The sequence below is a fragment of the Amborella trichopoda genome, chromosome 8, assembly GCF_054954075.1.
Source record: "Amborella trichopoda isolate Santa Cruz 75 chromosome 8, AtrichopodaSantaCruz75HAP2 v2.0, whole genome shotgun sequence".
Taxonomy (NCBI): Eukaryota; Viridiplantae; Streptophyta; class Magnoliopsida; order Amborellales; family Amborellaceae; genus Amborella; species Amborella trichopoda.
Window position 1 is genome coordinate 7,695,565 of NC_142343.1, and position 13,590 is coordinate 7,709,154.

The window sequence follows — 13,590 nt, forward strand, 5'->3', positions numbered from 1 at the left end:
ATTTTTTTTTTTGATAGTTTTCGTATGTTCGCCTATTTTTAATGAACACACATACTAAATTTCATATCATTCTAATTTGTAGAAAAAAAATAAAATACTACCGAACAATCTTGACCGTGCAATAAACTTTAGACGGTGATAAAAATAAGTGAAATCTCTGTTCATTTTATGCCTATAGGCATTTTGTAGTATCTTCATATATATATATATATATATATATATATATATATATATATAAGCCTCGAGTAGCTCAAGCCAAGCTTGGAAGAAAAGATGCTCGATCCAGGCCAGGCCGAGCTCTTGAATAAGAGCAAGACCTGGGCCGAGCCAGCCCATCCCATTAAAGGCTTGCTTTTATAGCATGATGATGAGGAAGAAACAAAAAACATATGAAATTTAGCTCATACAATAAATATGGTGAAATAAACATTCAAATCCCCAGCCATCCATTGCCTTGCAGGCATGGTTCCATTAATAAACCTCAAGCTTTGAAATTTTCTAATTCACCCTTCTATGAATAGAATCCTAAAATACAGCCTTTGGGTACGTTTACTCCATACTGTACATACACATTAACCCTTCTATCAAAGAATCAAATTTCAGAGGTGCAGAAGTCGGGTCTCTCTGGGTTCTTTTTACCATAAGAATTGATCAACTAAAAACCATCCACAAGGTCTCTTACTGATATATACAAAAACAACTTCAGTGAGGTCAATTAAGGGTTAACTCCTACTTGTCCTTGGGTTTTTGTGGTGACCAGTAGGAGTGAACAGCTAAAACCCTGTCTAAAAGCTCTTGAGGAACTGCCTCCCCTCTCCTCTGTTGTGGGGAGATTTGGGCCGTGTGAACTAATGTCTTCCATTTATCCTGCATAAGAAAATGATTAGTTGAAAGAAAAAAAATAAGGGAAATAAATATGAAAATTCAGAATTGCTAGATTCGTCCCCTGCTGTTGCTGGTGACAACTTAATGTGTGGAGTCACTAAGCACAACCTACTTAAAAACAACGGTTGACATAACACTTAAGGTTCCATCAGAAACAATACAGGTGTTTCTAGCACTCCCCATAAAATATTCTTGATGCAAGCATGTCCCACGGCCTTTGGTTGTGTGACGACACCTGATTTGTATGAAGTTATCAGTCCTTAATAAAGATAGGCCTGGCAAGGGGGTGGACGGGCTGGCCCAAGAGGCACGAATATTGGGCCCAACTGTTGGAAGGGCCTGGCACTCTATATGTGCCCGAGCTGGAACAGGCCAGGCCTGGCCATGAACTGCCCGGCCGGGGCCCAATCTCACACGCCACATATGTTCGCCTAGCACTATGCTTGGCTGCCCGCCTGCCCAAACCACTGCGAGCCCTCCTCAGTGTAAACCACAAAACAAGAAAACAGCAAACAAGGTCTATATGCAACCTGATATTTTAGAGATCACTAAGAAAATTAATGTTTGGAAATGACTATGACCTCAAATGTTAGCACCAAACAGACAATATTTCATTTCGCTCCTCTTGTTGCCACAAGCACAAAAACCATTTTGATTTCCAAATCTGAAAGTTCTAAGAAGGATAAAAACATAGAAACAGATGGAAAACACCTTCAAATCAACATAGGTGCGATGCTTTGCACAGTCAAAGGCACAATGCTTGACATCACGCCATCTGCAACAAAAACCCATCATGAGGAAAATGCCATAAATGCTCCCAAAAACACCAAACATCAAAATAGAATATGAATATCATACAAGAACTCCATGATTCCACATAGCATATGTCGCCATATGAATGCATGTTTGTATGTGTGTTTTGTTGTCTGATTTCTCTAAGGGAAAGTAGAGTATGATCCATAAGATCATTCAACGAGAATAGTCATAGAAGTTATCCCAGTCCAGTTGATGCCAGGATGGCGTTAGTGAGCAAGTGGGGCCCACGAGAACACGAAATCACCCAAGTGGCAAGGCACATTCTCTCTCCATCACACCCATCAATTGGTTGGAAATGATGACATTTGTGACCATTCTCACTCTATGGTCATATTCTAGCTAGCACATTCCCTGTGTCTGATATGTATTGACATATGCATGTATTTATGAATATATGTTTTTATAAGGCTTACTGGAGCTATAAATGGTACGCACCTCCCAGTTCCAAGTTGTTCAACTGCCTGCACCAGGGCTTCAACTTCTGCAACAGAAAATGGTCTCCTTATTCGACGTCGAGTAAGCTCAGTTTTTTGGGACCTTTGGTCCAAAGGAAACATATTTAAGGCTTCCGTGCACATGTTTGGGAGCACGATCAAAGATTTGGATGATTCAGGGGCAGGAACCTCATGTGATAGATGAGTATCATCTTCATCATGGTTTTTCTTCAGCCCATTGCAAGATTCAGTTTGTGAATGATCCCCTCCGTCGATTGAATCCATACTGGGGTTTGCATGGTACCTGCTTGGAAATATTTTAAGAAAATACACAAATTTAGCTCTAAGTTGAAAAAAATAAAGAGATTTAGAGATGGAACACTAACGTAACAAATGCCGACCCCAAATCATTGGGGTAAGGCTTGGATGATGATGACACTAACGTGTAAAGAATAAGTACAAAAGCTCAATGGGGTGGAAATTTTGATCGAAAGTATTAACAAGGGCTGATAGCCAGCAATGACAGGCTATGAATCTGTGAAGCACGTCTTCCAAAGATAATCATCTGAGAAAATCGACTCACTAATCCTTCTCCATGATTTTCTATGACATGATCGAGTCGTCAATGCCATCCTTGATCTCCAAATTAGATACACAGCTAAAATGTCAAAATCTTCTTGTTCCTCTCCCTCTTAATGTTACGGAATATTACAGTTGGCCATACATTCCAAAGAATCTTCCTACTAATCTAATCTCACAAACTTACAAAAGATAAAAGAGGCAATCCATGATCTTCCAAATTATAATAAAGAAACTTAACAGCTGGAACAACGGTGTTGAAGATAAATTCACTATCAGCAACAATGTCACCAAACGCAAAGGCACTCTTGACAGGACAGCAACATCCCTTACCAAGCAAAAGAATTATGGACCAACCAATGCACTTATTAGGGCATGCTAAAAACAACTAACAAAAGATATAATTCCCAGTCCATTTCAAATCCAATCCTTTGATCGTTTCTTATTTTTTCTTTTAGACCCAACTCTCAGTCTGAAAAGTCTTAACCCAACCAGCAAGTAACTCAACTAAGCAAACTAATCATCATTCTTAAGACATAAACCCACATTGTACAAACCCCTCCTAAAATGAGGAACAGCTCGGAAACATTAGGATCACTCATTTTTTAAAATATGAATCGCGCAAACTTCTATGTTAACAAAGGTGTACCTGGTAAATGGCTGGTTTGCAGCAGGGTAGAGCATAAACAGAGGATCATCGGATTTTAGTGTTAGGTCACCAATGGGATTGGGCTCAAGCATAAAGCCCAGTGTGTCCATATTATCTCCTTGTGAAATCCCTGACTGAAGAAGAGTTTTAGAGTCGTCGGGGACCTTATTCCCGTGTAGGAGAACATGAACACGTAGTCCACCACCAAGTACTGTCATAGCAGCCTCCATGACTGCCCTCTGGCAAATAACATCAAAATTCCACATAAAAATAAGCATTCAACATTCCCAAAGTTCTCGGTTGATGCCCATGACCTAGAGAGAACAAATCTAGGAGATATTTTACAATATTTCAATAGTTTCCTAAGGTAAAGGCATGATTGCTTTTCAGAAGGTTTTCCTTGTCTTGTACTCAGGATTTGAAGGGCATATGTATCGTAAACAAGCCATTTTGCTTGTATCTTATCAGTTACTGGGTATCGAACACTGCATCCAATGACTGAGACAAAGCACCGTATTCAACGAGTTTTCACTCGTCATACATCAAATATTTTTAAATTGCTGTCTGTATTTCAGGAAAGGAGCTGTATAGTAACACACCCATGGAGTTACTAAGGTGAAAAGTAAATCGTATTTTCAAATAATAGAGGTTTCAGGAACACCAAGTTTCTAACCAAGTGACTCAAACCGATCCATGAGCTAATCAAATAACAGTCAAATTGAAACACTAGCGAAAAGAGGAACTTGAAATAGTCCAAGCTTTCCACTATACTTCAATTTAATGTGGAAAATTTACTCCCTCAAACAGAGTGTTTTCTCATTATGAGAGTTCATCAATTGGGACAATTTATACTGGGATGCTTTTCAGCACTCAGAATCCATAACAGCATCACATTGAAAACAATTTTCAAGGTATAACAAAAGTTCCGTTCTTTTCGTTTCTTTTGCACTGTGCACGGATAGAGGATCCCATTTAGTCATTTTGAAAGCTGCAGTGTTTTGCCCGTTATGAAGAATCTGGTTATAATGTGGTTGTAATGCGTATACTTGCTGAAATTTGAGGGCATTTAGTTGTTTCACTATATATCAAAAGGATTCATTTTCTCACATGGTCATCCCTAAGCGTAATTCAGACAGTTAACTAAGTTATGAAAGATCCTCAAGTAAGATGATCAAAGAAAGGTTCCTTGATTATAATTTGGAAACAAAAGAAGGATCCCATACCTTCAGGGAGTCAACAGTTGCAGTTTCAGGCATCTCAATAAAGAGCTCTGGTACTTTGAAAGACTTGACACTGAGTTTCACTGAGCAGGTTGAGCATCAACAGAAATTATTCCTAAAACCTGAGAACCAAAATGACACAACTATACAGCAGTGCAAGTTCATAGATCCATTAATAAAATTGTTACCATGTGACTCCCTGGTTTTCCACGATGAATTCAAAACTGATGCAGGGGATGACACTCCAACACTTGCTGTGCAATATAGGAGAGAGAGTATTTAGCAACACACCATCTGGGCCTTCAATAATTTTCAACTTTAACTATTACTGGCAGAATATTAACCTCTATGTATATTTGCTGGATAAGCAGGATCTTCTCCATTGCGACACTTTTCAGGAAAGGTGGAAGCACAGATACTAATTGCTTTAAACTTTGAGACTGAGCTTTGTTTGAACAGCTTCCTTCTTTTAAAATAAGAATGGTATGAAGCTCTTCGCCGTATGTGGCATGCTTTGTTACTACGGAAAAAGGGTTTCGTTTTCACATCTGATCGGTTGATAAAAAATAAAAAATAAAAACAACTCACAATTAGAAGACCACTTACCACAAAAAATTACAATATAATGATTTTTTAAAGGACCATTTGCACCAAATAAGTGATACAGAAAGAGAAAAAAGCGAATAGTTCACTTCAATTCATAGAACCAGTTGGTCATGGGAAAAGATTCATCAAATGAATTTGTAAAAAATTCTAAATGGAATTTCTCAACAACACAGAGCAAAATCATAGGAACTGCTAGGTAAAAGGAAAATATTCATCAAATGAATTTATATATAACTATAAAATGTGCTCTCTCAACGTATCATAGTTAAATCAAGGTTCAAGATTCAGACACAGCTCAGCACTTGGGTGAGCTCAGAGGTAGGTCAGATTGCGACTTGGGACTCATACACAATGTTGTCAAGACCAGACCAGTGGTAAGGTGAGGGCATGGCCCTGGTTCGGTCAGACCGAGTACCATCTAATAATCTCATAAATATAAAAAATGTAGAAAAAATAAAAAAAGTACGGAAAATTTAAAAAAAGGATATACTGGGTTTTAGAATGCTCCCCAGGTGAGGTAAAGGCGAAGGCAATTCCCCCAACCCCTCCTTTCGCTACCATGTCCTAAAAGCATAATACAAGTTGATAGAAACTAGCAAATGCATTTGATTTCCAGCCTTGCAAACCCATAAAGATTTCATAGACTCGTTGAGTCTTCCAAGACTCAGCCAACACTCTTAATTTCTTTTATAAGGATAATGGAGTTTGAGATATGCCCGAGCCGAATCGATTCAGATGAATCCTGAGTCTCAAACCCAAGTTTTAAAACACTGAGCCAAACAGTTGCTACTTGGAGTAACAGTTAGCCAAACCCTAAAATGGTCAAGCAATCCATTATAATTCTATATGATATGCAGGCATCTCAACTAATACATTTATAAGGAGAGAGCAAAATTTTGCAGTGGGACAAGAAATCACCCTACCGGAAGGCAAATAATCAGCATACCATTGGCAGGAAACTCATCCTTCTTCAATAATTCTGGAGCAAATTTCCATGGCTTTGAGACCACCATCTCCTCAATCCTTTGCACCCCAAAGCATAAAGGCCGAGAGGAACTTGCATTCAGAGGACTAGGCTGACTACAGCCAGAAAACTTTTCGTCATCATCTCTATTAACATATTTTACATGCTTACTAGAACTGCGATGCAAGGCTCTACCACAAGAGAGCCTCTCGCTACTGCTATCTAAACTAACTAAAGCAGGACACTTGGTCTCTAAACCCACAGAGTCATCTAATCTTAGTAGTTTATTCCTGCAATTATCAGAGAAGCTTTTATTACAAGAACCTAGCCTAGATCTTTCGTGTTCTCCGAGCAGTCCTCCAACTCCTTGGCTGACAATTGCAAGTGAGCCATCTATATTTATAGAACCCCATCCAGTAGCCTTCAAGCAATCACCATTGCTTTCGCGGTTCATTCTAGCCATCTCTTGTGGATTCACGTTATCTTCATTCTTTTGTAATATTTGACTGGCAACACTGGCCAATAATTCAAAGGCAAACATTTTTTGACAGCCCCCAATTTTCTTTGTGACGGAAGCCTTCCCCTGAAAAACATATGTACAAAAATAAATAAGCTTGATGGTTGACCACTCACATCCATTGTATAATATAAAGCTGAATTATTGCTGTCTATTGAAAAAGGCTGAAATTAAGAGTCAAATTACCCTGGCCGATCTTGATGCACGGGGCATAATGGGCACCCTGTAACCTTTAAATCCATAATCTAAGCTCTTTTCCAATACCATCGTTCATGCTACCAAAAAGAAATGCAGCAAATACATAATGACAGCATCATTACGTTAAACCGCGACTAACTTTAGAGCAGGAAAGGGTTCCATGTTAATGTATATGCTGATACATATATGCGTAATTTGCACCCATTGATCACAAATCATGCAGGTCCTAGCAACAGAATCCTGCCCTCAATTGTGAACATGATCAAAACAATACTTCTCATGTTCCTGAAAGATAATTATTTAACTGCAAACAGTCCCAACAGTAAAACAGATGAGTTAATGCATATGCACTAAAAGTTCATAACATTATAGTGCTGCAAATTTGTATTGTATTGCAATGTACTATCTACAATACGTGCACAGCATGAAAATATGAAGTGAAATATAGAAAACATAAAAATGACAAATAAAAGAAACATGGCAATTTTTTAATAAAAGTAAAATTAAAATTAACAAGAATATAAAAATGTACCAGCAGAGACGTAATAAATATGTGTATGATATTATTTTGGACATTACTCTTAGATCCAAAATCAGTCTCTAGTTTCTTTGGGTTCCCAAGTTATTTGGAAGAGTCAATTACACACAATGCATTCATGTCAAAATAATGCGGGAATCAGTTCAATCATAAAAGAGGCGAGGGAAGAAGACAGAGTAGAAGTAAACAACCACGTCGGTAGAGTGAATCGATTCATATTAGGACATGACATGGCTGTAGAGTTAATGAATGATCAATAGACACAGCTATGTGCCAGTGAGAAACTAAGATTTTTATTTTTTTGGATCATATTATTCTTCAAAGTGCCAACCCCAAATAGATGGATAAGGCTTGGATGAAATCGATTATTCTTTGAAGTCATAAATATTTAATTTCATGCATTAATGTCCACCACCACTTATCGTAATTGATAACTAAGTGAAAGACGCTAGGGACCAATTCACGCACATCCATCACTGCACCAATTTCACGCACAATCTCTTCTTCCTAATGAAAGAAAGAAAGAAAAAAAATGAAATCGCTTCCTAAACGTGATTTTTTTAATAAAATGTAGGCCATCAATTTAATGGGATGATTACATCTAGTACTCAGCTATTTCCTTTTGTTATCCCAAATTTTGCAGATTACCTTATCAGCAGCAGATGAACCGTTTCAAGAAGAAGAAGAAAGATTTTGCGTTCTTAAAAGCCCATATCTAACCATCTATCATACGGACGGCCTATATTCATTGGTGGAGGGGGATTCATTTGGACACTTTCCAGGGTGAAATTTTTTTTTTTTTTCTTCTGAGACTCTTTGGGATGAGAGTACGTGTATATGTGCAAATTTTGAGATCAAACAAATGCCCCTAATATTATTTTCTAAGAAGGGGCTTTGTTATATCACTAATAAATCATTGCATAATATATCTCCCCAGCATCTCTGACTCCATATGCATATCAGTAGCTCCATGCCCTACATACATATCAGCATCTCCATGCTCCTAGATAAGAGGGCCCTTTGTTTTTTACTTTTATGTATGTGTCAGTATGTGATCTTCGGCACAACCTGATGTATACTTTCCTTATTAATGGATGTTAACTTCAACATGTGACATATTATCAATTATTTACTATGCCAATATCATCATCATCATCAGAAGAGCCTTTTCCCAACTATTTAGTGGCTACACAAATCTTGATCCACCATTCCACTCTATCAAGGGCCATACCCTCAGTGAGGCAATAAGTCCCCATATCGTTTCTTACTACTTCCAACCATGTTCTTTTGATCCTATCCCTTACCCTTTTTTAGCCTTCCACTTGAACCAAGTCACACCGCCTAACAGGTGTCGTATTGGGTCTGCATTGCACATGGCCAGCCAACCTAAGTCTACTTTCTATCATCTTATCGTCTATTGGAGCCACACCTAAGTTCTCCCGAATGTATTCATTTTGAATTTTATCCCTTCTTGTCTTGCCACTCATCCATATCAACATCTTCATCTCAGTTATACTCATCCTATGGGTATATTGTTTTTTGACAGCCCAACATTCTGCCCACACCCAAGTCTAATTCTATGCGCGACATCTTTATCAATATCTCCATTTTCTTGGATTATCGACCTAAAATATCGAAACTGCGCTCTTTTTTGTATTTCTTGACCGTCAATCTTACCTACTTCGTCTCTATTCATATTATTACTAAACTTGCATTCCATAAACTATCTTAGTCCAGCTAATTTTTAAAACCTTTAGATTCTAAAGCATCCCTCTAAAGTTTTAACTGTGTTGATGCCGTTTCAGGTCTCATCAATCAAAACTATGTCATCTGCAAATAACATACACCATGGTATCTCATCTTATAGGCACCTCGTTAAATTGTTTATAACTAGGATAGAGATATGGGCTCAACACTAAACCCTAATGTAGACTTATTGTCATTGGAAACTCACTCGTCTCTCCACTAATTGTTCGTACACTAGTTTGCACTCCCTCAAACATATCTCTCCCTACGTCGATATAGTATTTGGAGACTCGTTTTTTTTTCCAATACCCACCGCATTAAATCTTGAGGTACTTTATCATAAGCTTTCTCTAGATTAATAAAGACCATGTGGAGGTCTTATCCCTTCGCCCTAAACTTATCAATCAATTTCTTAAGTAGGAAAATAGCCTCAATTGTTGACTTCCCTAGCATAAAACCAAATTGGTTTTCTGTAGACTTGTTTCATGCCTTAGTAGTCATTCAATCACGCTCTCCTACAATTTCGTAGTGTGCCTCATAAGTTTGATCCCTCGAAAGTTTGTACAATTTTGTATGTCTCATTTGTTCTTGCAAATAGGTACCACAGTACTTTTATGCCATTCATCTGGCATTTTTCTTTGTTCTCAACACCTTGTTGAATAGCTTGGTCAACAAGTCAATGCCGATGTCCCCCATGCACTTCCAAACCTCCATTAGGATATCATCTGGCCCTAAAGCCTTTCCTATCTTCATCCTCTTCAAAGCTTTTTTCACTTCCAATATCATAATCCGACGAATGCATCTACGATCTCCACCTTCATTTATGTCAATGGTTCCTTCTACTACTATGTTTCCATTGTATTCATCATTTAATAATTTTTGACAATAAGCTCTCAACCTTTTGTTGACCTCTTCATCTTTCACCATGACCCTTTGATCATCACTCTTAATATAGTCTAGATCCCTACATTTTTTTTTCCTCTCATTTTTTGCTAATTTGAAGGCATTTTTTTCACCTTTTCTAGCTCCCAATTTACTGTATAAATTATCATATGCCTTAAGTTTAGCCTTACTATTTGTTTAGTATTTTTCTTAGCATTTTTGTACTCTTCTAAATTTTGATTATTTCTATTACATTGTCAATTTTAATAACTTGATCGCTTTTTTGCTAATAGCCTTCTGAACCTCATCACTCAGCCACCAAGTTTCCTTATCGGAAATTCTTTCCCTTCTAGTGTTTCCTAAAATCTCTTTTCACTTTCTAATACAGTCAACCATCTTATTTCACATAACGTTGAACTCATGTTCAGTATTCCATTTTCCTTCTTTAACTAATTTACCCCTATATAAGTCTATCTTCTCATTTTTTTAATTCCACCACCTAGTTCTTGGACACCTATTAATATCACGCCTTCTCTTCAATCTCTTTATACAGACGGCCATAACCACAAGCCTGCATTACTAGTCAAACTTTTTCCAAGGATAACCTTCCAGTCTTTACATGACAGTTGATCTATCTTCTCAACTATGAAGAAGTCTATTTGGCTTTTAGATGATCCACTTTTATAGGTTATTAAATGTTTATCTCACTTTTTAAAGCAAGTGTTTGCTATTGCTAGGTCGTAGGCCATAGCAAAATCTAGAATAGCCTCACCCATCTCATTTCTTTCATCAAACCCATTTCCCCTATATATCCCTTCATATCCTCTACTATCCTTTCCTACATGACCATTTAAATCCCCTACTAAAAATGTCCTCTCCATTTAGTATGTCTTGAACTAGCCCATCCATGTCCTCCTAGATATCCTAAACCAATATCAAATTATGAATTCTTTACTGAACCAATATTGTATTTTGTGAAACACAAAATGCATTCCGTTAGAAACAATCCATTATGCCATGCAATATCTCCCTTTTAAGAGTCATGGCTGTTATTATTAGCACTTCTTTGAAATGAAAGTCAGTGACACTCTGATTTTACTCCAAATTCTCTCAAAGAAAAATGTCCTTGAAAAATCGATACTTTCTAATGGAATAAAGTTATTATTTCATAAAATTTTCCCAATAGGCAAACTTATGGAGCCAACTTCACCAAACATGGTTCATTTTAGGGTCTAAATTCTTGATCCAAAGCCTTAAGTGAATCATATAAGACAAATGAGGGTAATCAATAACTTGGGGATATATTAACAGCCATACAAGGCTAACAGTGTTTCGCAACTCGATTCAGGGCAGGTATTTAGCCCTGGCCCAAGGCAAGTCACTCAAGCGAGCTTGAGTGAACTCGCCCAAGTACTATACAGTGCCAACAGCCCTGAAAATTTTAAAAAAAAAATAAGAAAAATTAAAAAATAAAATAAAAGTAGTAAAGGTAAAATAAAACCAAAAGAAACCTAAGAAATTCAAATAATCTTAAAATAGTCTATAAAAACTGATTTCAAAAAATAGATTTATAGTTGGGAACTTTTTAAAAATCCAAAAAAAAGAAAATAAAAAAAGGGATTATAGCCAAAAAAAAAAAAACTCACCAACCTTTGCCAATAGAGATCGAAATCATATATAAACATTTTATAAGACTATTTTTCTATATATTTTGGGATTTTTTTCAATTTTTTTATGTAGCCGAGTTGTACATAAAACTTGGGGCAACTCAGCCGAGTCCAAGTGGACTCATCCAAGTCTTGAACGACTAGCTAAAACATAGTAGATAAACATATCCACTACTACGTTCTTTGTTGATGAGACATCAATCTAGATTCCAAACTAAATAAATTAATAACATTCATGAATAAATAAAAGGAGTGGTTTGCACAATGTTTTTTTTTTGAAATTGTGGTTTTCATAGTGTTTCAACCTTAAACAATCAAAGTAAGGTGCACCGCCAAACTTTGTCGCGAGATGCAATTTTGGTGTCGAAAATTCTTAGGATGGTTCGGGAATCTATTTTTATCTCTAATTATAAAAGTTTAAACTCCAAAAATGCTTCAAATCAGGCAGATATATAAATGCATGAAAAATCTTGGAAATGGACGGCCCAAATAATGTTTTGCAAAATGTACTATTTTTAGAACTTGAAATCTCCTTTTTTCTCTATATCTATGCATCTCAATGTTGAGATGATCAGTTAGATGTTTTTCCAGCATCAAAACAACCTTTTTCCAAGGATTTTAGAGGTGCACCTTAATTGTACATTTTAAGGTATCAACCTTATATAGACTTTTCCATAAATAAATACCAAGAGGATTTTATGAAAAGATAAATGAATGAAATGAATGATCTCTTTTCCTTCAATTGTTGACAGATGAACAATTCTTACACTATAAACTTCAAGAGATGACATTGAGACCATGGGAGATCAATATAATCAAATTCGCTTGCCCATTGTATATTGAGTAGAAATTTCGGTTTCCACATCTTAAAGTATCATCAGAAAACCCACGACAATATTCATAAATGATAACATGAGTACTTTTTTTTTCTGCCAATAAAAGAAAAAATAAAGTTCATAAATGATAAAATGCCGACTATTAGGAGGCAATCGTTCCAATCCTCACAAAATTAAACAATACAAGCGAAAAAACAAAACGAATAATTTGCAAACCAATTATAAAAAGAAAATGCTCAAAACATACATACTACAATCAAATGAACCCCATTCAGAAAGATCAATCCAAAACATCGTCAGGATGCAATACCCATATTTAAACTGGAAAACATAAAATAAAATTACACAAGGAACTAAAAAGTTATTCTTTATCTGTAGCATATTAATAATTTCATATCTAGCATATCAATAATTTATTACCATATGAAACTAAAATATCACGAAAAAGGAGTAAGATATGGTGGTAATCTTTTGGCGTGTTATAAAGATTAAATCCTAAAATAATGAAATTAAACAATTAAAAGTCAATCTTCTTACCAGGAAAGGTGATTCAGCAGGCATTGTCTCAGAGATCCAAAATTCTGGTCTTCCACAAAAGAAAAAATTAGATATACATCTGAGCCATGAGCATAAACTCAAATTGAAAAGGAAAAAAGAGTTTACTTTTCTCAGATATTCTCTCTCTTTCTCTCTCTTTCTCTCTAAGGAAAATGCGAAAAAAAATTAAAGAGACGGATATGAGATTAGATAGAACCAGATGCAATTCTCTCTCTAACCAGACAGCATCTCTCTCTCTCTCTCTCTCTCTCTTTTCCTCTCTTCACCAAAACCCTGCAAGCATATCAGTTTTTTTTGTTCTAAAACCCCTGGTTTTAAAACCCTCAATTTTAACTGGACCAACCGGTAAAACCCCACCAAGATACTCGTTATCGCCGGTTGTCCTTACCACAAAGACCGCTTCCTCCTTTTGTTCATCCACTCCCTTCCTAAACCAACAAAGGCGCGCCACGTGGCTATAAACGACATTGCCTGATTCTGGATCTGCTGTTTCCG

General features: G+C 36.6%; 1 protein-coding gene across 19 annotated transcripts; it reads right to left on the reverse strand.

The window, feature by feature from the left end:
* Positions 1 to 388: 388 nt before the first annotated feature.
* Positions 389 to 13,378, reverse strand: LOC18436159 (telomeric repeat binding protein 1). 19 transcript variants are annotated; one of them, XR_016061496.1, is made up of 12 exons: positions 13,292 to 13,378; positions 13,075 to 13,118; positions 6,857 to 7,172; positions 6,136 to 6,736; positions 4,928 to 5,131; positions 4,772 to 4,837; positions 4,587 to 4,666; positions 3,364 to 3,602; positions 2,137 to 2,439; positions 1,597 to 1,660; positions 998 to 1,120; positions 389 to 867 (listed from the first exon to the last, which is right to left on the reverse strand). XR_016061496.1 is itself a non-coding variant. In XM_020668406.2 (11 exons), the coding sequence occupies exons 3-11, from the start codon at positions 6,935 to 6,937 to the stop codon at positions 730 to 732; spliced, it is 1,776 nt and encodes a 591-aa protein (XP_020524065.1). In that variant the 5' UTR covers positions 6,938 to 6,945; positions 13,075 to 13,118; positions 13,292 to 13,378; the 3' UTR covers positions 389 to 729. The 19 variants fall into 19 exon arrangements, 12 of the variants coding, with proteins under 12 accessions (XP_020524065.1, XP_088730878.1, XP_088730885.1 ...); XR_016061497.1 differs by having other exon boundaries at positions 6,857 to 6,945; positions 13,201 to 13,378; XR_016061495.1 differs by having other exon boundaries at positions 13,201 to 13,378.
* Between the last annotated feature and the right edge of the window lie 212 nt (positions 13,379 to 13,590).